The sequence below is a fragment of the Oratosquilla oratoria genome, chromosome 8, assembly GCF_046742065.1.
Source record: "Oratosquilla oratoria isolate Oo_2021 chromosome 8, ASM4674206v1, whole genome shotgun sequence".
NCBI lineage: Eukaryota > Metazoa > Arthropoda > Malacostraca > Stomatopoda > Squillidae > Oratosquilla > Oratosquilla oratoria.
In genome coordinates this window covers 76,100,177-76,126,867 of record NC_134784.1, presented here as the reverse complement: position 1 = coordinate 76,126,867, position 26,691 = coordinate 76,100,177, and the positions used below count along the sequence as shown (strand labels likewise).

General features: G+C 39.0%; 1 protein-coding gene across 1 annotated transcript in view; it reads left to right on the top strand.

Annotated features, from left to right (window-relative positions):
• Positions 1-18,782, top strand: part of LOC143027503 (ectonucleotide pyrophosphatase/phosphodiesterase family member 1-like) — a 28,452-nt gene extending 9,670 nt beyond the window's left edge. Inside the window, exons 3-13 of the mRNA XM_076188791.1 lie at positions 98-250; positions 1,188-1,331; positions 2,525-2,710; positions 5,118-5,382; positions 9,310-9,533; positions 9,793-9,975; positions 10,435-10,672; positions 11,569-11,754; positions 14,407-14,611; positions 15,015-15,168; positions 17,794-18,782. Of these exons, the coding sequence (XP_076044906.1) occupies positions 98-250; positions 1,188-1,331; positions 2,525-2,710; positions 5,118-5,382; positions 9,310-9,533; positions 9,793-9,975; positions 10,435-10,672; positions 11,569-11,754; positions 14,407-14,611; positions 15,015-15,168; positions 17,794-17,934 (2,079 nt within the window). The 3' untranslated portion in view covers positions 17,935-18,782. The remainder of the gene's footprint in view (positions 1-97; positions 251-1,187; positions 1,332-2,524; positions 2,711-5,117; positions 5,383-9,309; positions 9,534-9,792; positions 9,976-10,434; positions 10,673-11,568; positions 11,755-14,406; positions 14,612-15,014; positions 15,169-17,793) is intronic.
• The last annotated feature ends 7,909 nt before the right edge of the window (positions 18,783-26,691 follow it).

Genomic DNA, 26,691 nt, shown 5'->3' with positions numbered 1-26,691 from the left:
TTGTTGAAATATACACTATTAACAACAACAACAACAAATAGAATAAAAATTGCCATTGTTACCTAAATTTGATTCGGTGCTCCTCCCTCTCCACCAGCTGCTTCTTTCGTTGGACAGCTTCTCCTCTGAGGCCCTGAGGGGCGGCAAGGCGCCCAACCTGGAAGCCCTGCTCAGTGGAGGTGTGGTCACCCCCAGGATGATTCCCAGCTACCCGTCTGTCACATTCCCTAACCACTACACCGTCGTCACAGTAAGTGCCCCAGGCCTTGTTTGTATACCTCCGTAAAGGTGTACATGTTTGTTTGTTAGCAACTTTAAGTAAATAAATAAATATATACTTTATATATATATATATATATATATATATTTATATATATATATATTTATATAGACACACACACACACACATATATATATATATAAATATATATATATATATATAGACACACATATATATATGTATATATATACATATATATATATATATATATATATGTGTGTGTGTGTGTGTGTGTGTGTGTGTGTGTGTGTGTGTCTGTGTGTGTGTGTGTGTGTGTGTGTAGATGTATTTTTATATTTATTTTGTTATTAATTTATTTATTTCTTATCTATTTGTTTGTATGCTTATTTACTTATTTCTTGTCTATTTATCTATTTTTATTTCATTTAATATTACTTTAAAAATTCACTTCATATCATATTGATTTTTTTTTTTTTTTTTTTTTTTAAGATGAACCAGTACGCCAATCCTGGACAGTTACAGCCCCAGACTGATCCCAGTTTTGCATGGACGACGTTTTATTATTATATATATTTTTTCTTTCTAGAGGAAGTTAATGCATACGCGCTGAAGGAAATTGATTAATTAATGGGAAGAAGAGAATGTTATATTTCTAGGCGCATTTGATGAAAACTTTAATTGAACAATAATTTCATTCGATTTTCCGTGACAGTGCACTGAAAAGTATCTTAATTTTACTTTATATAGCTTCATGTATTTGACCCACTAAAATCCTAAACCATCCCCTATATATGTGTGTGCGCGCGCGCGCGCGCGTGTGTGTGTGTTTGCGTGTGTGTGTGTGTGCGCGCGTGTGTTTGTGTACCCAAATCCCAAATTCATGTCGACTACTCGAGCCCCCACAGGTACAGAGAGCATCACCGACCCCCTTGTTCTCTCCCTGCAGGGCTTGTACCCCTCCAACCACGGGATCATCTCCACCGTTTTCTGGGATCCCCGCCAGCTAGAGCCCTTCGAGGAGGGCACCCCGGAATCCCGGAACAGCTCCTGGTGGGGAGGGGAGCCCATCTGGACGACCCTGGAGAAGCAGGTGAGGGTGGGGTCCTAACGAAGTAGAGGAGGTGTTTGGGCAAGGAAAGATGTAAGTTGTAGATGACTGGAGGGAGAATAAAATATAAAAGTTATCAGCTTTCTTTGTTTATCTATTTAGTTTGATTTAATCTATATATTCATTTATTTATTTGTTTGTTTGTATATTTACCTTTCTATCAATCTGTTTGTTTGTTTTTGAGTGGAAGTTAGTTTCCAGTAATAAGAGAATAATGTATGACTTTGGTCCGTAGGAGTGTTGTTGTTTTGTTTTTGTCGTTCCGTAGACTGTCTGGCCGAGCAGTCCCGCAGGGGTTGTGTTATATCGATCTTTCTATGATTTCCATAATTTTTAGAACATCACACTTTTTTTTTAATTCTCAGATTGAATTAACAATATAAATTCTTCCTATGAGTAACACACTCACTCACTCACACACACACACACACACACACACACACACACACACACACACACACACACACACACACACACACACATATATATATATATATATATATATACATATATATATATATATATTCTTCTGTACTCTTTTCTATAAAAAGAATAATGATACTTCAAGTATCCTAATACTATCCCTCATTTCTACTGCCTTCTTTAAATCTCTCCTTTACCATTTCTATGATTCCATCTCTTCGGTTCAATAATGTCCCCCAGGGTACACACGCTGGTTGTTATTTACAGAAGAAAATACTCTTGGGGTAATCTTCTCTAATACAATTCTTGTTAAACTTGATAACCGCTGACATTCTGTGTAGCTGATCGCTAAGAATTGCGGAAGTATTTCGTCATAGTTTAACGTGGAACAGATTTTTTTTTTTTTTTTATCTTTTCTTCAGCTGGGATGGAAATATATATATATATATATATATATATATATATATATATATATATATATGTATATATATATATATATATATATATATGTATATATATATATATATATATATATATATATATATATATATTTATAATCGGGGTTTACATGCTCTTGTGTGTAAATGACCTATTCCAGTGAGGTTTGTAACTTTTTGTACATCAAATGTTATGAACAGCCTGTCATTGTGGGGACTGTATTAGTATAATACATATATTACCTTTGTTTGAAACTTGTCTACCCGCAGTGCTCATGAATCGTGAAAGATGTTTATCTTCTACATCTCCTACAGGGGAAACGTGTCGCAGTATCTTCATGGACCGGGGTCGATGTTGGAACCCAGACTCCACAGTTGAGTCAACTCGTCAGTGACAACGTCCCACTTGAGATGCGCGTCGATCAGGTTATTGAGTGGGCAGGTTCCCCCGCAGCGGAACGCCCTCATCTAATCGCCCTGAGCCTAAACACTTGGCAGGAGGTGAGGGGAACCCAGATGACCAAAGAATATCTTATCAACATGAGTATTATGCTGCATGGATAGTATTACCAGAACTCTCAGCTGATACAAGGGTTTAGAAAATTGTCTTATGAACACAGGCTTAGGCGCCTTAATTTACACTCTCCCGAAAGACGAAGAGTGCGGGGTGATCTAATAGAGGTATTCAAATGGGTCAAGGGGTTTAACAGGGGTGATGTAGGCAAGGTCGTCTTATTATGACAGCAGGATAGGATTCGTAGTAATAGAACTGAATTGGACAAATTTAGGTTTAAGAATGAAATAACCAAGACTGGTTTACCAATAGAGTGGTTAATAAATGGAATAGAATTGGTTGTTTAAAGATTAGACAACTTTATGGATAGGGATGACAGGTGATAAGGGACATGGAACTGCCTAGTGTAGGCCTTATGGTCTCTTGCAATCTCCTCCAATCTTATATTCTTATGTAGTGTAGCAGTAGTAATATCTGGTGTACCTGAAGCAATGTTCCATGAATAATATTGATAGAGCTCTCTTGAAGACACTGTTGGTACAAGATTGCATGGTGAACTCGCAACAATTGCATTAACACTATCACTAGAATTATTTTGACAGGAATGTCGCAATAATACTACGGCAATGCAGGTATACATATAATACTAACGAGACTGAAGGTGGAGGAAGTAGACGAGGATTAAAGGGAGAATTTTAATGCTTTATAGTTTCGACCCATAGGGACTTGATCACAAAGCTAACGACCCAGGTAAAACAGGGACTGTGTATATCTTCTCCCTGTTCTCCTTGAGTTGCTAGCTTTGTGAACAATGTCCCTATGGGTCGAAACGTTAAAGCATTATAGATTCTCCCGTCCTCGTCCACTTCCTCCACTTACAAAGGATTACAAAGGCGGAGCATGCCGACAGGAGACCTTTTGGTTCATAACTAGGTCGGATGAAACCTTTTTTTCAATAATGCATAATGTTGCATGCTTGCTGGTGAGGGAGAGAAAAGATATGATAGAATAACAAAGACAGGGTTAGGATTTACAAACCTACTATGACTCTCGTTTCAAGGTACTGCAGCCTTTTCCATACCAAAATGGGATTCCAAAACAGAACATAAGAAGGAAGAAGACTGCAAGGGACCATAAGACCTGCACTAGGCAGTTCCATGTCCCTTACCACCTGTTATCCCTACCCATAAATTTATCTAATCGTCTCTTAAGACAACCAATTGTTTCAGCATTCACTACACGGTTACTAAATCTATTCCATTCGTTAACCACCCTATTAGTAAACCAGTTCTTGCCTATTTCCTTCTTAAATCAATAGGTATCTCACCAAGTGGTGCCTACGCCTAAAGGGTTATCATACTGGGATATTTTTATTTCCAACCTCCGATTAATCGGCGGTATCGCCCACTCCCAGAACTTTTTTCCGTTGTAAAGTCAATATGGCAAACTATTTTCTTTTCTCGACAAAAATGCATAGAATGCCATTTGATATGCCATTTGGTATTTATTTTCTTCCAGCATATCTAGACTCCTTCCCGGGAGCTGCAGGCTGCATATCTGCAGTCGGAGGAAATATAGCCCAGTATGATAATGCCGTCCCTCTCACTCACAAACAACTAACAACTGTGACGTATGTCCTCCGGGAATGGCGCGTGGTGGTGGTGGTGGTGGTGGTGATAGTGGTGGTGGTGGTGGTGGTGGTGGTGATAGTGGTGGTGGTGGTGGTGGTGATAGTGGTGGTGGTGGTGGTGGTGGTGATAGTGGTGGTGGTGGTGGTGGTGATAGTGGTGTTGGTGGTGGGGGGGGGGGTGCAGGAGATGGCAATCTCAGGAAGCCCATAATCACAACCACACGTATCGACTTTTCGCCGTGGCTACCCATAATGTGGTATGAGTAGCAACAGCAGTCTGGTAATGATAATGAAAATAATGAAAATAATAATGATAATGATAATGATAATTACAATAGTAATAATAATAACTATCCATAAACCAAGGGCCTCTTACCCCTTATAAGTGAGGTGGTTGGCCAAGACAGGCACCCATCTCCACCCATTCCACCCCTTCCTCACAAATCCCCTCACAAAGAACATCAATCTCTCCCATCCGCAATATCCACCTCAGCTTCAGAAATTAAAGGCGAAGCTGAAATCCATCCTATCCAATAGCCAACCACTAAAACTAACACCCGATATAAATACATAAACTTAAAAAGAGAGTGAGGAAGAGAGGGGGGATGGAGAGAGAGAGAGAGAGAGAGAGAGAGAGAGGGAAAAAAGGGAGTTGGGGCCAGAAGACCATGTTACAATCTAAGTCAGACCAACGCAAACAAGCGTGCACGCACACCTCTCTTTTTCTTTTGTATTCTCTACCCCTCATCGCCCCCATCAAACAGAATCCGGAGGAGAACGACTTCAAGACTAAGGACTGCCTCATCGGGAAGCTCTTGAAGGGCTTGATCGATCTGGGACTCCTGCCCTGTGTGAACATTCTTGTGGTGGCCGACTTTCGGGGCAGGGGATCGACGAAGGCCTTCGGGATCGCGATGAAACAGCAAGAAACCTTCGTCCTCGACAGCCATGCGCAGGATATCCTGGACAAGGCCGAGGTCATTGTCGAGGGCTCCTTCGCCAGGATGAAGCCCCTGAGGAATAGCCTCGGTGAGTACCATAGGGGCTTACCCGTTCGACCCTCCTCCTCCCATACATATATATATATATATATATATATATATATATATATATATATATACATACATATATATATATATATATATATATATATATATATATGTACAGAAATAAATGAAAGCAATCACATTACCGTGATAGGAAAATGCAAAATAACCACAAGAGAAAGGAAACTTGTAGACAGTAAATACTATCGTATATTACATCTTCAGATGTAATATACGAAAGTACTTACTGTCTACAAGTTTCCTTTCTCCTGTGGTTATTTTGAATATATACACACACACACACACATATATATATATATATATATATATATATACAAAGAAATCACAAAACACACGTGATAAAATATTTTTGCAGAAACCACCGGGAAATTGAAAAAACAGATACCGAACGTTTTCGTCTATTTAGACATTTTCAAAGGTACAAAAAAGCAATACAGAAAGAAACAATAAATACATAAGAAGACAAGGATACTCGGAGAGGTCCCATGTTACATTTTATCACACACAATTTTGTCAATAATAAAATTGTCCAATTTAAATAAACCCAAACTCAAGTTCATGTTATTTCCAAAATTTCTTTTTATAAAACAAGATTCAATAATATTTCTTTCTATAATATTATTACAAGAAGTAATTATTTTAGAATTTCCCCAGTCAATATTATGACCATAATCCCTTTGGTGGACAAATAATCCACTGGACACTTGCCCCGTTCTAATACTATATTTATGTTGGCCTATTCTTTTTTCTAAGCCTTTGCCTGTTTGGCCTATATAAATAAAATCACAATTTTTACATGGTATATTATAAATACATCCTTCTTTACTTCTTGGGGAATTTTTAATTAACAGACTCTTAATGTTGTTATTATTTTTGAATACTATCTGGATACCAAATTTTTAAAAAATGCTAGGAAGATGGATTAAATTTTCGTGGTACGGAATTGTTAGCATATTTTTATAATTAAATGGTTTGACCTGCGACGTATTAAGAAAACATTTCCTAGCTTTGGTTTTTGTTTTATCAATAAGATGTTTTGGATATTTTAAATTTTCTCCAATGTCATAGATGAATTGTATGTGTAATAGACTCTAAGTTTGAATTTAATGGAAACTTTTATACTCAAACATTTGGTATGGCCATGGGGAACTGTCTGTCTCCAATTCTTAGCAATTTGTATATGGAGTTTTTTGAAAGAGAGTTATTACCAAACATTCTTCCAATTAATGCAGTTTGGTACAGGTATGTTGACGACATATTATGCATTTGGCCTAATGGTCAAAATTTGGATACTTTTTTGTTAGATTTAAATAATTTGATGCATTCCATTATATTCACAGTAGAGGTTGAAGAAAATAATATGTTACCATTTTTAGATGTAAATATTTACCGATGTGGAAGATACTTTAAATTTGACGTTTACAGGAAGCCGACCAATGTCCTCTCGTACATTCATTTTTACTCGTATCACAGTCAAAAATCCAAGCTGTCAGTTTTTTCTTCAATGTTCCTGAGAGCTTATAGAATTTGTTCCCCTGAGTTCTTGGATCAAGAAATACAATTCATCTATGACATTGGAGAAAATTTAAAATATCCAAAACATCTTATTGATAAAACAAAAACCAAAGCTAGGAAATGTTTTCTTAATACGTCGCAGGTCAAACCATTTAATTATAAAAATATGCTAACAATTCCGTACCACGAAAATTTAATCCATCTTCCTAGCATTTTTTAAAAATTTGGTATCCAGATAGTATTCAAAAATAATAACAACATTAAGAGTCTGTTAATTAAAAATTACCCCAAGAAGTAAAGATGGATGTATTTATAATATACCATGTAAAAATTGTGATTTTATTTATATAGGCCAAACAGGCAAAGGCTTAGAAAAAAGAATAGGCCAACATAAATATAGTATTAGAACGGGGCAAGTGTCCAGTGGATTATTTGTCCACCAAAGGGATTATGGTCATAATATTGACTGGGGAAATTCTAAAATAATTACTTCTTGTAATAATATTATAGAAAGAAATATTATTGAATCTTGTTTTATAAAAAGAAATTTTGGAAATAACATGAACTTGAGTTTGGGTTTATTTAAATTGGACAATTTTATTATTGACAAAATTGTGTGTGATAAAATGTAACATGGGACCTCTCCGAGTATCCTTGTCTTCTTATGTATTTATTGTTTCTTTCTGTATTGCTTTTTTGTACCTTTGAAAATGTCTAAATAGACGAAAACGTTCGGTATCTGTTTTTTCAATTTCCCGGTGGTTTCTGCAAAAAAAAAAAAAATATATATATATATATATATTATATGTATATATATTATATGTATATATAATATATTATATGTATATATATATATACACACACACATTTATCAATTGTGGTTGATAAATAAATTCTAATCTGTGCACTAGGACCCATTCAGTGTTGTACAAATACAATATATATATATATATATGTATATATATATATATATATATATATATATATGTATATATATATATACTAATCTGTGCACTAGGACCCATTCAGTGTTGTACAAATACAATATATATATATATATATATATATATATATATATATATATATATGTGTGTGTGTGTGTGTGTGTGTGTGTGTGTGTGTGTGTGTGTGTATGTGCGTGAGATTCGCTATTGGACAACGACATCAATCAGATAATTTTATGGCCGTCACGAGCAGGACTCGAACCTACCGCCCAGAGGCCATAAGGTTACTGTGTAGCGCTTTAACCCTCTCGGCTACTGAGGCTAGAAAAGTCTCTGACCTCGAAACCATACTGGTTCCCGAGATTAGGAAAGATCACTCTCTGCACCCCCTTTTTCTTTTTCACCAGAGACCCGACCCCGCTCGTAGGAGAGGGTAAAGACCGGAACAAATCCCTTTCACGCTTCGCCATTGTAACCATGTTTATTGAGGTCGCTGTCCACTAGTGAATTTCTCACATGGTTACAATGGCGAAGCGTGAAAGGGATTTAATCCAGTCTTTACCCCCTCCTACGAGCGGGCTCGGGTCTCTGGTGAAAAAGGAAAAGGGGTCGTAGAGAGTGATCTTTCCTAATCTCGGGAACCAGTGAGGTTTTGAGGTCACAGACTTGTCTAGCCTCAGTAGCCGAGAAGATTAAAGCGCTGCGCAGTAGCCTCATGGCCTCTGGGCGGTAGGTTCGAGTCCTGCACGTGACAGCCATAGAAATTATCTGTTTATATATATGTATATATATGTATATATATATATGTATATATATATATATATATGTATATATATATGTATATATATGTATATATATATATATTAATCTTTCCCAAAGAAAGGGCTAATAGGTCTTTTTTCCTAAAAATATATTAGAATTTACAAAAGAATTTCTTTTCAAAGAAATGGTTTGTATTCTTTATTTGTTTGTTTATTTATTTGTTCATTTTTTTTTTTTTTCTTTTCCAAGGGGAGATTTAAGTTGTTTGGGCACATCAATTCAGGTCAATTTGGATAAGAGCTGTCAAAAGTGTTTGGGCAATTAGATGATTTAACTATGTATGTATGTTCCATTTGGGTTCCTCCCAAGTTTATTTGATTCGAATGCAAGACCGATTTTGACTTATTTAGAAAGGAATCCTTAATAATTTCACCCAAAGCAAAAGTAATCCTGTTCCTATCTTTTTTTCAACATATTTTTTGATGAAGTATCTCTGGTAGTCATTTATTTTTCAAATTTGTCCACTTTTTATGGCGATTGGAAGGCGAGGGCACTACCGATGACGTCAAATCGCACGACGCGTTGCCGACAGTGGCAGCTCGAAGTTTATGTCAACTAAAGATGCCTTGAACGACTTCCTGTTAACCTGCTCTCCCTTTCTCCTTTAGGCGTCGCCTATGAAGTCATTGAGCAACTGCGCTGTAGTCGACCTGACCTACGCCTGCACCTGCGCGAAAGCGCACCTCTGCGATACCATGTCGGTTCTCAGAAGCGCTTCGAAAAGCTTCTGTTTGAGGTGTCCCCCGGAACAGAGGTCTCCGTTGGGACTTCCGCAAAGGCCCCAGCTGCCGAAGGAAAGGTGGTGAAGTCAAGGGATGTGTGGACGGACGGCGTGAGTACAAAAAAGGACAACAAAATCAATAAACAAATAGATTAATTAGTAAATAAATCAAATAAATAAATAAATAGATCAACCAATCAATCAATAAGCAAGTAGATAAATAACATAAAGTAAAGAAGAAACGAGCAAACAAGAAACAAATTTGAATGACAATAGAATGAAATAAAATAACATGATCTTGACTGTCAACCCTCTCTCGTTATTCGCAAATCGCGAGTTTTTAAAATTCGCGTTTTTTTTTTTTTCACAGGAACTCTTTGTGGGGTACGGCCCGGCCTTCAAGAGAGGCGAAGTGGTGGACTACTTCGGGAACGTCGAGCTGTACAACCTCCTCTGCCATCTGACAGGTGTCACACCAGCTGTGAACGATGGCACTGAAGGGAGCTTGAACCATCTGCTTTCAAACCCACCTTCTCCAAGTTCAAGGATTTGGGTGAGTTACTAAAAAATGTGTTATGTGTCAGGGAAGGGCTGTATGCTGTATGTGAAATAAAGAATGTATTCGTATATTCACACACTCACATACACACACATACACACACACAAACACATGAACACACATAACAACACACACACACAAAACTACAAGAACTTGAAATACAAGGTGTTTCAGGCTGCGACTGAACGATCTTCTTCATACAAGACCAGAATACTTTCCAAACAGGTCCTTTCCCCAGCTTCAGGAATTAACCTTTGTTTCTTCCCCCTCTCTCAACCCTCTCTCTCTCTCTCTCTCTCTCTCTCTCTCTCTCTCTCTCTCTCTCTCTCTCTCTCTCTCTCTCTCTCTCTCTCTCTCTCTCTCCATGGCTTCAGACACTTTCATTATCTTTCACTTTATTCCCCCACTCTTTTTTTTTTGTCTCACCTTACTAAAAGTTCACTCCTGCTGCAGCCCCCGCCACCCACCAGCAAAATACTCCCCGTTCCTGAGGGCGCAACTCCAGCCGTCCGGTACTCCGACAGCGACTGCCCCGGGGACTTGGAAGCCCAGTGGGATTGGCTGGGTTCCTTACGGGAGGCCAACGCCATGTACTCGGAGAAGAGCTCCCAACACATGCCCTGGGGTGCCCCCTACACCGCGGACTTTGATCAGGAATACGTGATCCTCCCACATTTGGATCATTTCACAGGTTAGGTCGTCTGTTGGATTATCCGAATGGGAGGGAGGGAGGGAGGGTAGGAGAATGGGAGGAAGAAAATGAAGAAAGGGGGAAATCGATTTCTGGACTTAGACAAACGCTAAGGCTGTATCTAGGATTTATGCGCAGAAACCAGGTCTTCATAAGTAAAGACATGAAGGGCATAATTTCCTTGGGGAGATATGGCCCCCAACTCCAATATTTTTCGTGTGCGTGTGTGTGTGTGTGTGTGTGTGTGTGTGTGTGTGCGTATATATATATATTTATATATATATATATATATATGTGTGTGTGTGTGTGTGTGTGTGTGTGTGTGTGTGTGTGTGTGTGTGTGTGTGTGTGTGTGTGTGTGTATGTGTGTGTGTGTGTGTGTGTGTATAACCAGCATGCTGATTCATAAAAGCAGTTCATTGTGTTGCGATATGTAAATCTGAATAACCCCGCACCCACCCTTCAAAAAAAAAAAAATAATGGTCCTGGAAATTGAACATAAAAAAGAACCTTGAGAACTAGGTTGTCCACTCTGACAACAAAAAAAACCGCCCCCTCAACACCGACCCCAACCTTGAAAGAGAAGGTTGAGAGGAAGAGGGACAGAGTGGTGGAAGAAGACTCGAGTGAGAGTTAGGGAAAGGTGGAGCAGAGACTATGGGCGTGTTTGCTCAGGGCTGTAATGGCTTGTGTGTTTGTTGGGCTCTTTACATCTTTCAATGTGTGTGCGCGTTGTGTGTGTGTGGTGTGTGTGTGTGTGTGTGTGTGTGTGTGTGTGTGTGTGTGTGTGTGTGTGTGTGTGTGTGTGTGTGTGTGTGTGTGTGTGTGTGTGTGTAAGAGACCAGAAACTACACCACAACAGACTAATAACAAAACCTTATCTCCCTCTTCGGCAGCCTACTCGCGCACCCTGAAACAGGCCCTCTGGACCAGCTACTCCCTCTTCGGTCAGGTCGAGAGTTCGAACATCGAACCTTGGACGAGCGACGTCCGGCTCAGCCTTGAGGAGGCGCAGCCCTGCAAGAACTTCGACGAGAAAAGCGCCCGCGAGCACGTCGCCATGCACCCGTTATTCCCTCCAGGTTAGGACAGACGTAAATTAGGGAAATATCATGATAAATGATAATGATAATATATATATATATATATATATATATATATATATATATATATATATATATATATATATATATATATATGTGTGTGTGTGTGTGTGTGTGTGTGTGTGTGTGTGTGTGTGTGTGTGTGTGTGTGTGTGTGTGTGTGTGTGTGTGTGTGTACATATACATATGTATATTATATATATACATACATATACATATACATATACATATACATATTGTTACGGGCTGGCTGGTTAGTGAAGAGACGTTACGTATAACGTCTAAGTGCTTAAGAACCAGCTCACTTCTAGAAGCCACTGTAGGACTGAACTATCTGGTCAGGGCCTAGATAATTCGTAAGACTAGAAGTAAAGGTAACAAAGAAGACTCCAGGAAAGGAATATTAAACTAGCGATAAAACTAGTAAACGAAATTATTAATATGGAAAATATTTACAGGCAATCAACACAAAAGAGAATGGGCAGTAGGGTCAATGGGACCGTTACACGATTATAAGAATATGGAAATTTATCGTTCAAATAAGAAACACAAGATAAGTATACAATATGGTACTATCTAAGTACAAAGAGATCAGGAACATGCATCAGAATAAGTAATAAGTACAAATATAAGTAAAGTAATGCAATGTATATCAGACACGTAATGTAGGCAAAAAGGGTGATCACTTCACACCAATCGTCTCATGAGTCTAAACTTCCAGTTTGTATCAAGAGATAAGATATGCGAGAAAATGACGACGAGTGAGCGAATTCCACCGCTTATATACCATTGGACCGGAAGCGGGATACTTCCGGGTGAGTGTGCGGGAGAGTGAAAGAGGGGGAGGAGGGTAAGTTAACACGCGTCAACATGGGTAGTTTTAAGACCCTCTACTCGCTTGAACAATCTACTTATTTAGTAACTGTCAAATCTATGCGCTCCGAACTATTCAGGATTTCGCTTGTCTGTTTGTTCTACAAGAGTGCGCACCTCTCTCCGCACGTAGGCAAGATTACATATAGTGGACGGGCGTTACTGCTTAACATTGTTACAATACATACATAGACAAGAAATATGAACATAGTTATGTAATACAAAGGAACACAATTCTATAACATAATTACACATATGACGTAATATCTAATATTACGTTACAATATATATATATATATATATATATATATATGTATATATATATATATATATATATGAGAGAGAGAATGTGGGTGGGGAAGGGCAAACGAAGATGTGTAGGGAATAAAGTTTATTGCCCTAACGTTGCGACCAACTTGGCCTTCTTCAGAGGACTACAGCATTACAGACGGATCACAATTCTTATATTCGTAGCGAGAGGGAACCCGCCAAGGTATGAGCGGAAGGGTCATGTTTTCCCTTTGGCTAACGATTTAATTATTAGGACACTTGCTGCTTTCGAGAGGCATTTAAATCCGTCTCTGTCGTTGTTGTTCTTGTTGGTGGCGATATGTGCAGCTTCCACAGTTTTTCTCATTTTCTTTTCAAATGGTAGGAGGCGTAGTAGTAGAGAAAGGTGGAAAAACGGAAAAATCTTTAGTGGGAGGTAAACTGAAATGAGAAGATGTAGTATAAGAGAAAGTTAGAAAGGAAGCGAATTTTAGTCGAAGAAAAAGTAAGTGTAGATGTTTGTGCGTGTGTCGTGGATATGTTCGTGAGAGGTGTGCCACAGGTGGGGCCTGAGTAGCCTGCTTTTCCCCAGGTTGGGTTTGAGATTCTTGTAGAGTGGATTCAGTGGCGGTGCAAGGGGGAGCAGGCGGGCGGGTGTTGTATTATCTCTCTCCTTCCAATCACAACTCTGAAAGCAGAGAATTACGTGATTGGGAAATGCGTGTAAATGTCAGAAGTGTAAACTCGCTCGCCAGCGTCAGCGAAGAGGCCAGCGTTAGGTTGCGGGCCGGTTGGACAGAGAGGCGTCCCAATTCCTCTCCGTCGATCAGCCTGCGAGCAGATGAGGGTTCTGAGTGAGAGTTGGGTTGGGCCTCTGCTAAGCCAGCGAGCAAGTGTGCGTGTGCCTCTTTTCTTTCAAGCACTACTCTGAATACAGAGAATTACGTGGCTTGGGAAATATGTGTGTGTGTCTTGGTGTAAACCCGCCTACCGAAGAGGTCGGCCTGTGCCAGACCGGCAGCAGCAAAGGAGATATATCGCCTCGCCACCACCGGCCGGCGAAGCTTCCTGGGCGTTTGTCGAGAGAGCTGGAGTGGAGAGACGTCCGACCTCTGGGAGCGCTGTGTTGTACTTGATCTGCCCGTCCGCCATGAAATACATAATACACGATGAATACATTAATGTTCTGTACAAAGTATGCAAATAATGTTATGTACAAATAGATTCCACAATACGATGGCCATCCTTGAATGTGGTATAATATTTACAATATACTGTATTGATTATAATAGATGTATACAATGATTTGATGAAGATTAAAAATTATATTTACAATAAAGCTATGTGCAATATGGGGACACTACAGCAGTGGCGGCGTGTTGCCACAGGACAAAGGTGGCAGTTTTGGTCACAGCTACTCGTCCTTTGGCGTATCCTCCTCACATTCTTCTTCTTCTTTAAGAATCTTCGTTGTCTCAACTTCGGCAGAATTCTCGAAGTACAAGAGCCTGAGCCGCGTGGCCTTCCTCTCCTCGAACGCCCTTCAGCTGACGCCTTCCATGAGGACCCAGCTGAAGTACATCCTGAACCGCCTGGACACTTGGTTCCGGGACGCCGGGGCTCTCAACGTCATAACCGGTCCTGCCTTCGACATCAATTTCGACGGTGAGGCTGATATTGCCAGTTCGCACAGGTAAGTACTTACCGAGAGCTTGCGTGATATCAGTTGCCTGCTTTGGCTGATGGTGATGTGGGTTATGGGGGGGGGGGGGAGATGACTGTCTTGTGGTGATGGTGTGCAGTGTTGAGTGTTGTAGCTGCAGTCTGGCCGATATAAGAGTAGAGAGAGAGAGAGAGAGAGAGAGAGAGAGAGAGAGAGAGAAACAGAGAGAGAGAGAGAGAGAGTGGGAACCGTAGCCATGACGAACAGCCTTCGGATAATTTTTCAAAGTGGTCGACGAGGTTAGGTTAGGTTAGCCTTACTGTCTGAAAAAAAAATAAGGAAACGATAAAAGAAAAAAGTGGTGTTGAGGAAACAAAATTACCCTAGCCTTCTTCTCCGCCCTGATACCCTTCCCCATTCCTCCATTCAACAGCCAAAGACGTGCACTGCTCGTGCCCACACACCTGTTTGTGGTGGCGACAAGGTGTGCAGGGACGACGGTGAAGACACCTGGCGACTGCCCCGCCAACTCACTCGACACCATCGCCTTCGCCTATCCGCAGTACGATCCTGTCGACAACTGTCTGGTAAGTCGCCCATGACCAATTTTGATATCATCTTCGGCTCACTATCAGATAATAATATCCGTTTTATGAAAATTGTTGTTGGGTCACCATGTTGTAATGCGGATATATGTGTTTTCTACTGTTTGGGGATGGTTATTGGAATAACTTTCTGCTGTAGTGTGCATAGATACGTAGGCTACATACATACGTAAACACACACACATGCACACCAGCACATACACACACTCATATATGTATATATATATATATATATATATATATATATATTGATAAGTATTTTAGACAATATATATATATATATATATATATATATATATAGTATGTGTGTATATATATATATATATATATATATATATATATATATATATATATATATATATACATATATATCGAATCGACCACAATTCATTTTAATTCTAAGCCATTAACATTGAGAAGCTTGAGGAGGCATACATGTAGAAATTGAAACGTGGTACAACCAAGGACTCGAACCTCCGCTAGCACGTGACAAGTGATAGTGACTAAACCGATTGCGCCATCAAGAGAAATATAAGTTGAGCGCAACGTTTCTTATATACTTGTATGCTCGTCTCGAGTTACATACAACTACACGGAATTTTGTGTTCAACCCATCTCCACCATGATAGTACAATTGGTAAGTATACAATACGGGAAAGTATTTGTACAACACTGAATGGGTCCCAATGAACAGATTTACATTTACCAACCACAATGCACTTTAAATATATATGTATGTATATATATATATATATATATATATATATATATATATATATACACATATATATCTGTGTGTGTATACATATATATGTGTGTATACGTACACATATATATATATACATATATATATATATATATATATATATATATGTGTGTGTGTGTGTGTGTGTGTGTGTGTATGTATATACAGGGTGGGGCAAATCAAATGCCCGAGTTTTGAAAGGCTATTAGGAAAAGTAAAACAATACATACACAATTATTTGTTATTTTATTCGAATCAGTATACAATGTCGTTTGCATGATCACTTTTTAAAGATGGCATCAGGAAGATGGTGGCCATCTGTAGCGATGCACTGTTGAAGGCGATGTCTGAAGTTTTCGGTTGCTCTTTGGGACAACTCAAGGGGTATTGCAGCGATTTCCTCCCGAATTCGCATCTTCAATTCTTCCTTCAGATATCCCCACAGGAAGAAGTCGCAAATGCTCAAATGAGGTGAGCGTGGGGACCACTCGACATCACCCCTCCGAGAAACGAGGAGTGCCGGGCACATCTGTCGCAATTTGACCATTGCAACTTGAGCAGTGTGGGCTGTTGCTCCATCTTGTTGGAACCAGATGTCTCCCAGATTTGTTTCCTCACTTAATTCTTCCAATTTCGGTTCAAAAAAGTCTTCCAACATCGCAAGATAACGTTGAGAGTTGACGGTGACAGATCTTCCATCCTCCTCAAAGAATAAGGCCTAATTACCCCCAAATTTGGAAACTGCACACCAAACCGTAACTTTAGGGGAATGGAGCGGTCTCTGGTGAAGTTCTCTTGGGTTGTCTTCAGCCCAATAGCACCAATTTTGCTTATTCACGCTTCCAGAAAGGTGGAAGTGGGCCTCGTCAATGCTGAAAAAAGTTGACGGTTCGGGGATGCGGTTCAACATTTCCTGGCTACTGAAAACGGCAGGGTTTGGTGGTCACAACGAGACCACACACATCTTACCATCACCACCACAGCCGTTTCGCGCGCCTTTCAAAACTCGAACATTTGATTTGCCCCACCCTGTGTGTGTGTGTATATATATATACATATATATATATATATATATATATATATATATATATATATATACATATATATACATGCAAACAACTGAGTTTTTTACATATATGGCGAATCACGTGTTTATTGTGATTTTACTGTATATATATATATATATATATATATGTATGTATGTATGTATACACACACACACACACACACACACACACACACACACACACACACACACACACACACACACACTTCGCCAACCGTGCAGTTAATGAGTGGAATAAACTTCCTCCAAAGGCAGTGCAATGTAGTTCAGTTCGAAGCTTTAAGACACGTTTAGATAAACACCTAAGCAAAACGCTGTAATGCCTGCCATTTATTTTATATCATTTATTGATATGTAGGTTAATGTCTCTTTATTATTGTTTCCCTGATTATCATTTATTATTATTTATCTGTTAATTTATTATCATATACCATTTACATATTTGTTATTTAACTTTATTTTATTTATTGTTATCTATGTTATTATAATTTTATTTATCTATTTGTCTATTTATTTATTTAATTGTCATTATCATTGTTATATATATGTACATAACTTTTTTTTGTAAATCCTTTGTGTGTGCGTGTGTGTGTGTGTGTGTGTGTGTGTGTGTGTGTGTGTGTGTGTGTGTGTGTGTGTGTGTGTGTGTGTGTGTGTGTGTGTGTGTGTGTGTGTGTGTGTGTGTACCTGTCTGTCTTCCTGCCTGCCTGTGTATAAGAAAGAAAGAGCAGGAGAAGCGAGGTGATTGAGCGACAGAACATAACTTCATTGCATCTTCCTTGATCAACTTTGACAGAGCACGGATGAATACATGAAGAGCCACTTGGCCTCCGTGGCGGACATTGAGAAACTGACGAGTCTCACCTTCTTCACGGATTTGCCGGCCGACACCAGGAACCGCCTCCGCCTCCGCGTCCACGAACAACCCTGGAATTAACATATGAATGGAGGAGACTGCAAGAGACCATAAGGCCTACACTAGACAGTTCCATGTGTCTTACCACCTGTCATGCCCGTCCATAAAGTTATCTAATATTCTGTTAATACAACGAATAGTTTCAGCGTTCGCTTTATGGTTTCTGCGAGTGCGTCTATTCCTGTTGGTAAACCCGTTCTTGGCTATTTTTGTTTTTTAAATCGAAAGTAGATCTTTTGGATCGAACCTTGCCGGTCGGGCGATGGAATGACTTAGCCTTAGAGCAAACTGAGACGCAGCCGACACAGGCGACGCAGCACAGGGGGACAAAGACAGACTTCCTCTTGCTGTATTGAAGTACAGTTTGAACTACTTTCCCACTTCAAATGTTTCTAGATGTACTACCTTAGCATTTCAAACGATAGAAAAGTTCAAACTGTACTTCAGTTCAGGAACAGGAAGTCTGCCTTTGCTCTGTGCTACTATCCCTGCGTCTCACTTTGGGCTTAGGCTTATAGTGGTAAAGCAGGCCCACAAGGAGACCTTTCGGCGATGATATATATATTCTTTTTACTCAGAACGTTCGAGTTAAAATGAATGTTATTGCTCTCAGTCGAGCGGAACGGGCTGAGTGAAATTGAACCAGGCAATTTGCAATTATTATTTAGAACTATGTGTTCTTGTCATTATCTGCACTTCATGTATATTGATTCATTGCCAAATAAATTAATTAATTTATTTATTATTATTTATAAAATAAAAGGTAGTCACTCACACTTAATTCCAATATATTTTCCATGGGCATATTGTTTCAATAAATCATTTTTCCCAAGATGTTGCATATTATTTCATTCATTTCTTTACTTATTTAATTAATACTATCTTATTCATGTTTATATACTTATTCGAGCAACTTCGGGTTCTATGAAAGTTGATCAACCCGACTGAATATATACTAATAATGTTTTTCATGTACATGTGTAATTTTGTGTATCTTATACATGTAGTAAGGTGGCTAAATAAAAATACATTAACGATGTAGATTATTATATTAAATCAAAGTTCGATAAAGCACTACAAGAGAAAAAAATGCTTACGTACACTTCGGAGATAGAGTTACAATTAACCCACGCCTTGTTTATGGCGCCAAACGTGGGGCCGAACACTTGGTTCCCCCATACTGGTACAGAAATACAAAATATACAATAACAGTATTATACAATAGGGAAAATATACAATTCCCGATTGAGCAATACGTACCACACTATCACGTCGTTCGGCCACCACCCCTCGGTGACCCCACCGAGCAAACCAGAAAAATGAATGACCGACGCAAGACAAAACTCAAAACATACACGACAGACTCCACAGACACCATATTTATATATATTATGCATACAAAAACAATGGAGCAAATATTTACATGAACATAAACAACACACACAGACATCTATACAAAATAATATAAAGGCACATAAATAAATGTATACATATAAGTAGTTGCGCCAGTATTAGAGTAGAGATAATAAAAGTCGAACATCCAGGATATGATACTTAATAGCTAAACAAAAGTTACACATTATACAAATCAAGACAATACATTTAATAGCTAAACAAAACTTATACATTATACAATTCAAGACAATCATGGAGATTATAAGACATAGTTTGTACAGTGGGTCTTGGGAGAGGCCGGACATATGTAGGGATAGGCACTCTTAATACCTTAAGCCTTTCCACGTGCAATACTTCACTCAGTCCCTGAGAAGGATCAAAGACCCTGAACTTATTGGGATGCAACTTTTCAGTCATCAAAAGGAGACCTGTAAACCTATAATTGAGTTTAGATTGGTGGTCAGGCATATTTTCTTAAACATGATCACTAATACTTATACTAACAGGCGTAGCCTTGCTATGCTGGTGTTTCAACATTTTGAACTTGAAGACATCAAGTTTTTCTCTCACAGAATCATATATCCTATATAATGTGTGACATTGGAGTTCACTCTAATCATCAAAAGTGTAGAGGGGACGAGTAGGACTGTCTAACATATCATATGGGAGGCTTTTTTCCATTCCATAGATGACGTAATGAGGCGCTTTACCTGTGGAAATATTAATTGTGTTATTAATATAAGCACTGACATGCGGAAGCCAATCCTCCCAAGATTCATGGAGGTTACTAGCAACGTGCCTGAGAATGTCCAAAATATTCCTATTCGTCCGCTCTACTAGATCATTAGATGCAGGATGGTAAGCAGTCACAAAGGTTTGAGTGATGCCGTAACGTTCACAAATGTTCGCTAAAACCTCATTCCTAAATTCAGTCCCATTGTCACTAAGGAGCACTGAAGGAGTAGTGTATGGACAAAAAACACGAGAAACTAAAGCATGGGCAACTAATAGAGCAGACTTGCCAGTATTACAAAGCGACTAAAGAGGTCCACACACACACAAGGACATACGGAGAACCTTGAGTATTACGAGGCAATTATAAAAGGTCTATAGCCATAGTCTGAAAAGGACGAGAAGGAGTAGGGTATTCTAGGATAAGAGCAGTGTGCGTAAAACATTTGTTCTGGGCACAAAAGCTACACTGGACTACATGAGTGGTAATGTTCAGTCGCATTCTAGGACAATAATATTTCTTGCGAGCCATAGCCAGAGTTTTGTCACGACCTGGGTGACCAGTTTGAGAGGTATCATGAGCAAGAGACAGAACAACAGGGACTAAAGACTCAGGGATCACAAACTGTGCCACACCCTGCTCAAACACTTCCACCTTACTAATGAAAACATTGTCCTGTAGAGAAAATTGGGACAGGGGTGCAGGTAAATCTGGTAAGGTGGTATCATCACCAGATTTCAAATCATAAATGACAGCAGACCAAACAGGGTACTCACGCTGAGCTTTGGCCAGATCCTGCAGGGAGAAGTTGTCAATCACTGTAAATGCAGCTACAGATATATTGCTTGAAAGTGCATCAACAACATTGTTTGCTTAAGGAGCTGGTTAAATTCTTCAATTATAAGGAACCATCTGGCTAGGCGGCCTGAAATATGTATGCCCTTAGAAAATTGTGTGAAAGCAGTGTGGTCCGCGTAGACTGTAACAGGATATCCAAAAATAATATCTCGTAAATGTTTTAAAGCTCATGTAAGAGGCTGGTAGATAAAGGTAGATAAGGTAGATAGAGGGGTAGGTGGCGGGAATTCTATCTTATGTGTAGGATGTTTTCCAATCATAAGCCGCGAAGGAGTTGCATAATCTCGCTCCCCGTCTAAATTTTATAAACAACCGCTAGGAACAAATTTTAATGCTAATGTGACAATATGTAAACCAAGCCATTCCTGCCTCGATGTTGAGATTGCTTGTGTATGCTGTATTTCTTAAGACGTTGTAACAGTATTTCTGATTGGAGAAGGGTGGAGGCGGAGAAAAAATTATTGGTACATGGGAGAAAAGTCACGCCCTTAGGGAAGACACTTATTTGTAACAGTAAAGATCATTGGATGAATAAAGTCGTGACGTCGGAACAGACGTGGCTTAGTGAGTGGATTGAGGATCCCAGGCGAGAGTCCCTTGGTGTAAATTGACAAGCCAAGTGTAAATGATTCGGGAAGAAAATAAGAATATATATACATACATTTAATTCACCCCATCGAGAAACATTACTTACTTGCTGCAGAAGATATGGTGAAAGTCATACTTACTTAAGTGATGGAAAGTTGAAAGTGAATGAAGAAATCTAATACCATAGAAGGGAATAATTAACAGAATTAAACCAGTAATTACGGAGAGACAGGAACCGAAAGTGATGGGGGTGAAAGCCCACATCACTGCCAGTGCATCTAAATGTGTAACAGAGTAACGAGACTCAGGCTTGATAAGAATGCGACTAGCACATGCAATAACATGGGATCTACATTCATCTACTTGCTGCATAAGTACAGCTCCAATACCTGTACCAGAAGCATCTGTACAAATAGTAAAGGGAAGACTATAATCTGGGAATGCCAACACAGGCGCCTCAGTAAGGGCATGCTTCAGTTAATCAACTCTCCTGATGAACATCACGCCACTGTAAGGAAATATCCTTGAGGAGACGAGTAAGGGGAGATGCAATTGAGGCAAAATTCTTAATAAATGCACGATAGAATCCTACCAGTCCAAGGAAGGAACGTACGTGTTCAACTGATATAGGTGTAGGGAAGTCCCTAACTGCTTTAATTTTATCATCTGTGGTGTGAATACCATGTTTGTCTACAATTTGACATAGGAATTGGATGCTATATTTAAAAAAGAACACTTGGAAAAACTGAGTTTTAATCCAGCATCAGCAAAACGTTGCAAGACCATGGATAACTTATTGAGGAAGCTTTCAACATCCTTGGAGACTAAGATTAAATCGTCCAGGTAAACAAAAAGTTCACTCCCCACTAGGCCATAAAAAATTGAGTTAGTCAAGCGCTGGCATGTCAAGGGAGCATTCTGTAACCTCATGGGGAAACGGAGTCATTCATAATGTCTTGTTGGAGTCGAGAAGGCTGTGATCTAACGAGATTTCTCCTCCAAGGGAATCAGCCAAAAGCCCGCCTTTAAGTCTAAGGTGGTGAACACCGAATTACCTGTTTCAATGGACTAGAGAGGATCACTTAACACAGGCAAAGGGTAATGGGCTGGAATAGTCACCTCATTAACTCGCCTATAATCAATAACAGGACGAAAAGATCCATCTTTCTTAGGCACCAGGAGGAGCGGCGAGTTCCATTCTGAGTGAGACTTGTACAACGACTTCATGTGACAAGTCGTCAACCAAGGAATTTGTTACAAACCGACGAAAGCGAGGCAACCTGTAAGAGGGTACGTAAACAGGTCAGACACTTGGCTGAAGATCAATGCTATGAATAACACAATCCGTAAATCCTAATGGATCACCAGGTAAAGCCAAAGCTTGACGGTGGATCACTAGCAGGTCAATGAGACGAGGCGTCACCTCTGGAAAGTCAATCTCACCTACAAACGTTGCATACTGAGAGGCCAAGTGAGCTGTGTCACTTTCTAGTGGAGACTGTAGCACCGAAGCTCCTATGATAGGAGGCGAATCCTGGTCAGTGCCAATGTCAACTAATTAAAAATAAACTAAATGACTGCCAGGAGAGAGGGTGATAGGAGCATCAGTGGTATTGGTTACCATAGCTGTAGTAACATGATCCTCACGAATAGTGGAGAGTTCCTTCCAATGCTAGACGACGAAAACGAACAGAGTCAGGCTGAAATAGGACGTCAGAACCAATTGGAGCACCTAAAATGCGAACCGGGTCTCGAACTGAACTTGAAGTTCCAATATAATGATAAGATACAATTACTTATAATAAAACTGCTAGTAAATATTATATTTTATACAGTCGTACTTTACATAATGGAACTAAGATCTTGACATGTGTATATACAAGACATTCTAGTAAAAATAAAAAATGAAGGAAACGGTATGAAGAAGCAATGTTTCCCCTTACAATACAAATCGCATTCCCATATTTGATAATTCAAAATTTGGCTAATGACTTGGATTGAACTTGATTGGTTATATGTAATAACTAACCAACATTCGTCCCTGGAGGCTTTCCTCTTGTGAATAAAATCTTTAGGCGGCAGCCAGAAAAAATTAAGAAGTACACTCAAGAAAATATAGGACCCTGTTGTTTGGCTGATAACAAAAATTTAAAGTCGTACCTAGTACATATCGTTTTCTGTGTTGTGTTTATTAGTTGCTTTATTGATCACAAAGTTCACTCATTTTTATCATACTTTTCATATATGGAATACACGACATAATTAAAAATAACATATGTCTAATTTTTTCGTATGTGTAGTTTTATAGATATTATGCAAAGTCAGAGTAACAAATTCAACATTCAAAACAAACACAAGTTTACTGTTTACAATATAGTAAAATGATTGTTGTGTAGGAATTATGATTTTGTGATTAAAAAAAGTGTGTTGTCCAATGAACTTTAGAAAAATATAAAGAGATACGATTTTTTTCCTACCAGTAAATGACATCAAGAGAAAACACTGAGGACCGTTCTTTCAAACTGCAGATTTGAGAGCAAAATTTACCTATAGATAGAAGATAAAATATTTTTGTCCGACTCGAATTAAGATATGCAAATCGAATAGTATGGTGAGTCTGAAGACGGATAAAACAATTTATGGTACCAGCAGCAGTAGGACTAACAGTAGGCCTACAAGTATTTTGTCGGTGTAGGTTAGTGTATCTATTGGGACAATATCGCGCTGAAGATATATTCAAGTCCTCGCATGTATGCGCGAACGTGTGTGTGTGTATTTCCCTAGATGTATTGTACGGGCTTGAAGCAATGCTCGTGGGATATCGTCTCTTTTTATCTATTTGTCAAACCTTGCCTTGAATTGTTTGGCAACACACACACACACACACACACACACACACACACACACACACACACACACACACACACACATATACACACGAGAGTTGGAGTAACGACCTGCAGCGCCGTAGTGGCAGCCGGGAACTCTACCACTGATCCATGTGTGTGAGTGCATGTGTGTGAGTGCATGTGTGTGTGTGTGTGTGTGTGTGTGTGTGTGTGTGTGTGTGTGTGTGTGTGTGTGTGTGTGTGTGTGTGTGTGTGTGTGTGTGTGTGTGTGTGTGTGTGTGTGATTCACCATGGTCTTAGATTACGTCCCGTACGAGAGCTCAGAGCTCATATATGATCGATCTGTGGTTAATGCTGTGGCCTTACATGCACACACACAAACTCCCCGCCCATGAGAGTTAGAGCAACGACCCGCAGCGCAGCGATACTGAAATTATCCAGGGCTGAAATAATTTCAGTATCGCTGCGCTGCGGGTCGTTACTCCAATTCTCGTGGGCGGGGAGTTGGGTGTGTGTGCGTGTAAGGTCACAGCATTACCCATAGGTCGGTCATTTATAAGTTCTGAGCTCTCTTCCGGGAGGGAAATAGCTATCGATCATGAGTACAACACGTGATCCAAGACCACGGTGAATCACACACACACACACACACACACACACACACACACACACACACACACACAGAGGAAAAGAGAAAATATGAAAAAGATGTCATAGAAAAATGTAAAGATCAACCAAAACTATTTTACAGATTTGTAAACAACAAACTGAAAAACAAACAAGATTTGGAGAAATTAAGGCAAGGAGGAGTTGAATACACAGAGGAAATTGAAATGGCAGAAATTATGAACAAGCATTTTAAATCAGGGTTTACAAGAGAGAACATACAACCTGAAGAGATCGAATGGAAAGAGAAAGCCCCCCCCCCATGAAAGAAATAGAAGAAACAAAGAATGAAATATTGAAACACTTGAGTAATCTTGATGTCAGAAAATCGCATGGACCAGATGAAATAGCAAACTGGATTTTGAAAGAATGCAGGAATGAACTGGCAGACAAAATACATAGCATAATAAACAGTTCCTTGAAAGAAGGAAAAGTTCCAGAAGATTGGAAAAGAGCAAATATAGTACCTATATATAAAGGGGGAAATAAGGAAGACCCTACCAACTATAGACCAGTCTCTCTAACAAGTACAATAGCAAAAATTTGTGAAAGAATTGTCAAAAGTAGATGGGTAAAATATTTAGAAAAAAACAACGTGCTAAATCCAAGGTAATTTGGATTCAGACAAGGACGATCATGCGTCACCAATTTAATATGTTTTTATTCAAGGCTAATAGATATAATACAAGAAAGAGATGGATGGGCTGATTGTGCATTTCTAGACCTAAAAAAAAGCTTTTGACAAAGTACCACACAAGAAGTTGCTTAAGAAATTGGAAACTGAAGGAGGAATACAGGGCAAACTGCTTAAATGGATGTAAAACTTTTTGCAAGAAAGAAAAATGAGAGTAGTGAAAAGAGATAAACACTCAAAATGGGATGAAGTAATAAGCGGTGTTCCGCAAGGAACAGTTCTGGCCCCAATAATGTTTGCTATATATATTAATGATGTGGATGACGGAATTGAAAGTTATATGAGCTTCTTTGCAGATGATGCAAAACTATTGAAAAAAGTGAACACGGAAGAAGATTGTGAGTCACTACAGAGTGATCTGAATAAAATACAGGAATGGAGTAGGAAGTGGGAGATGGAGTTCAACACTAAAAAGTGTAGTATAATGGAATTTGGAAAAAGCAAAAACAGAATAACAGGATCATATAAATTGGGAGAAGAAGGAATAAAAAAAGTAGAAAATGAGAAGGACCTGGGAGTCATTGTTATGAATAATATGTCACCTGAGAAACATATAAATCAGATTTTTGGAGAAACTCATAATTTAATAAGAACAATCAAAGTGGCATTTGCATACATGGATGAAGAAATGGTGAAGAAAATTCTAATCACTCTGATAAGACCAAAATTGGAATATGCAGCAACGATATGGTCACCAATACAAAAAAATGTATAAAAAACTTGAAAGAATACAAAGAGCAATTACAAAATTGGCACCAACACTCTCAAAACTATCATATGAAGAGAGACTAGCAAAACTTGAACTACAGACACTAGAGCAAAGAAGAGAGAGAGGAGATTTGGTAGCTATTTACAGAATCATGAAAGGCATAGAAATTATTGATAGAGAGAATCTGATAAAATGGGATGATAGAAATACAAGAGGACACGGAAAGAAAATCAAGAAGGACAGCTATAGAAGAGATCTGAGAAAGAACAGCTTTCCTCATGGAGTA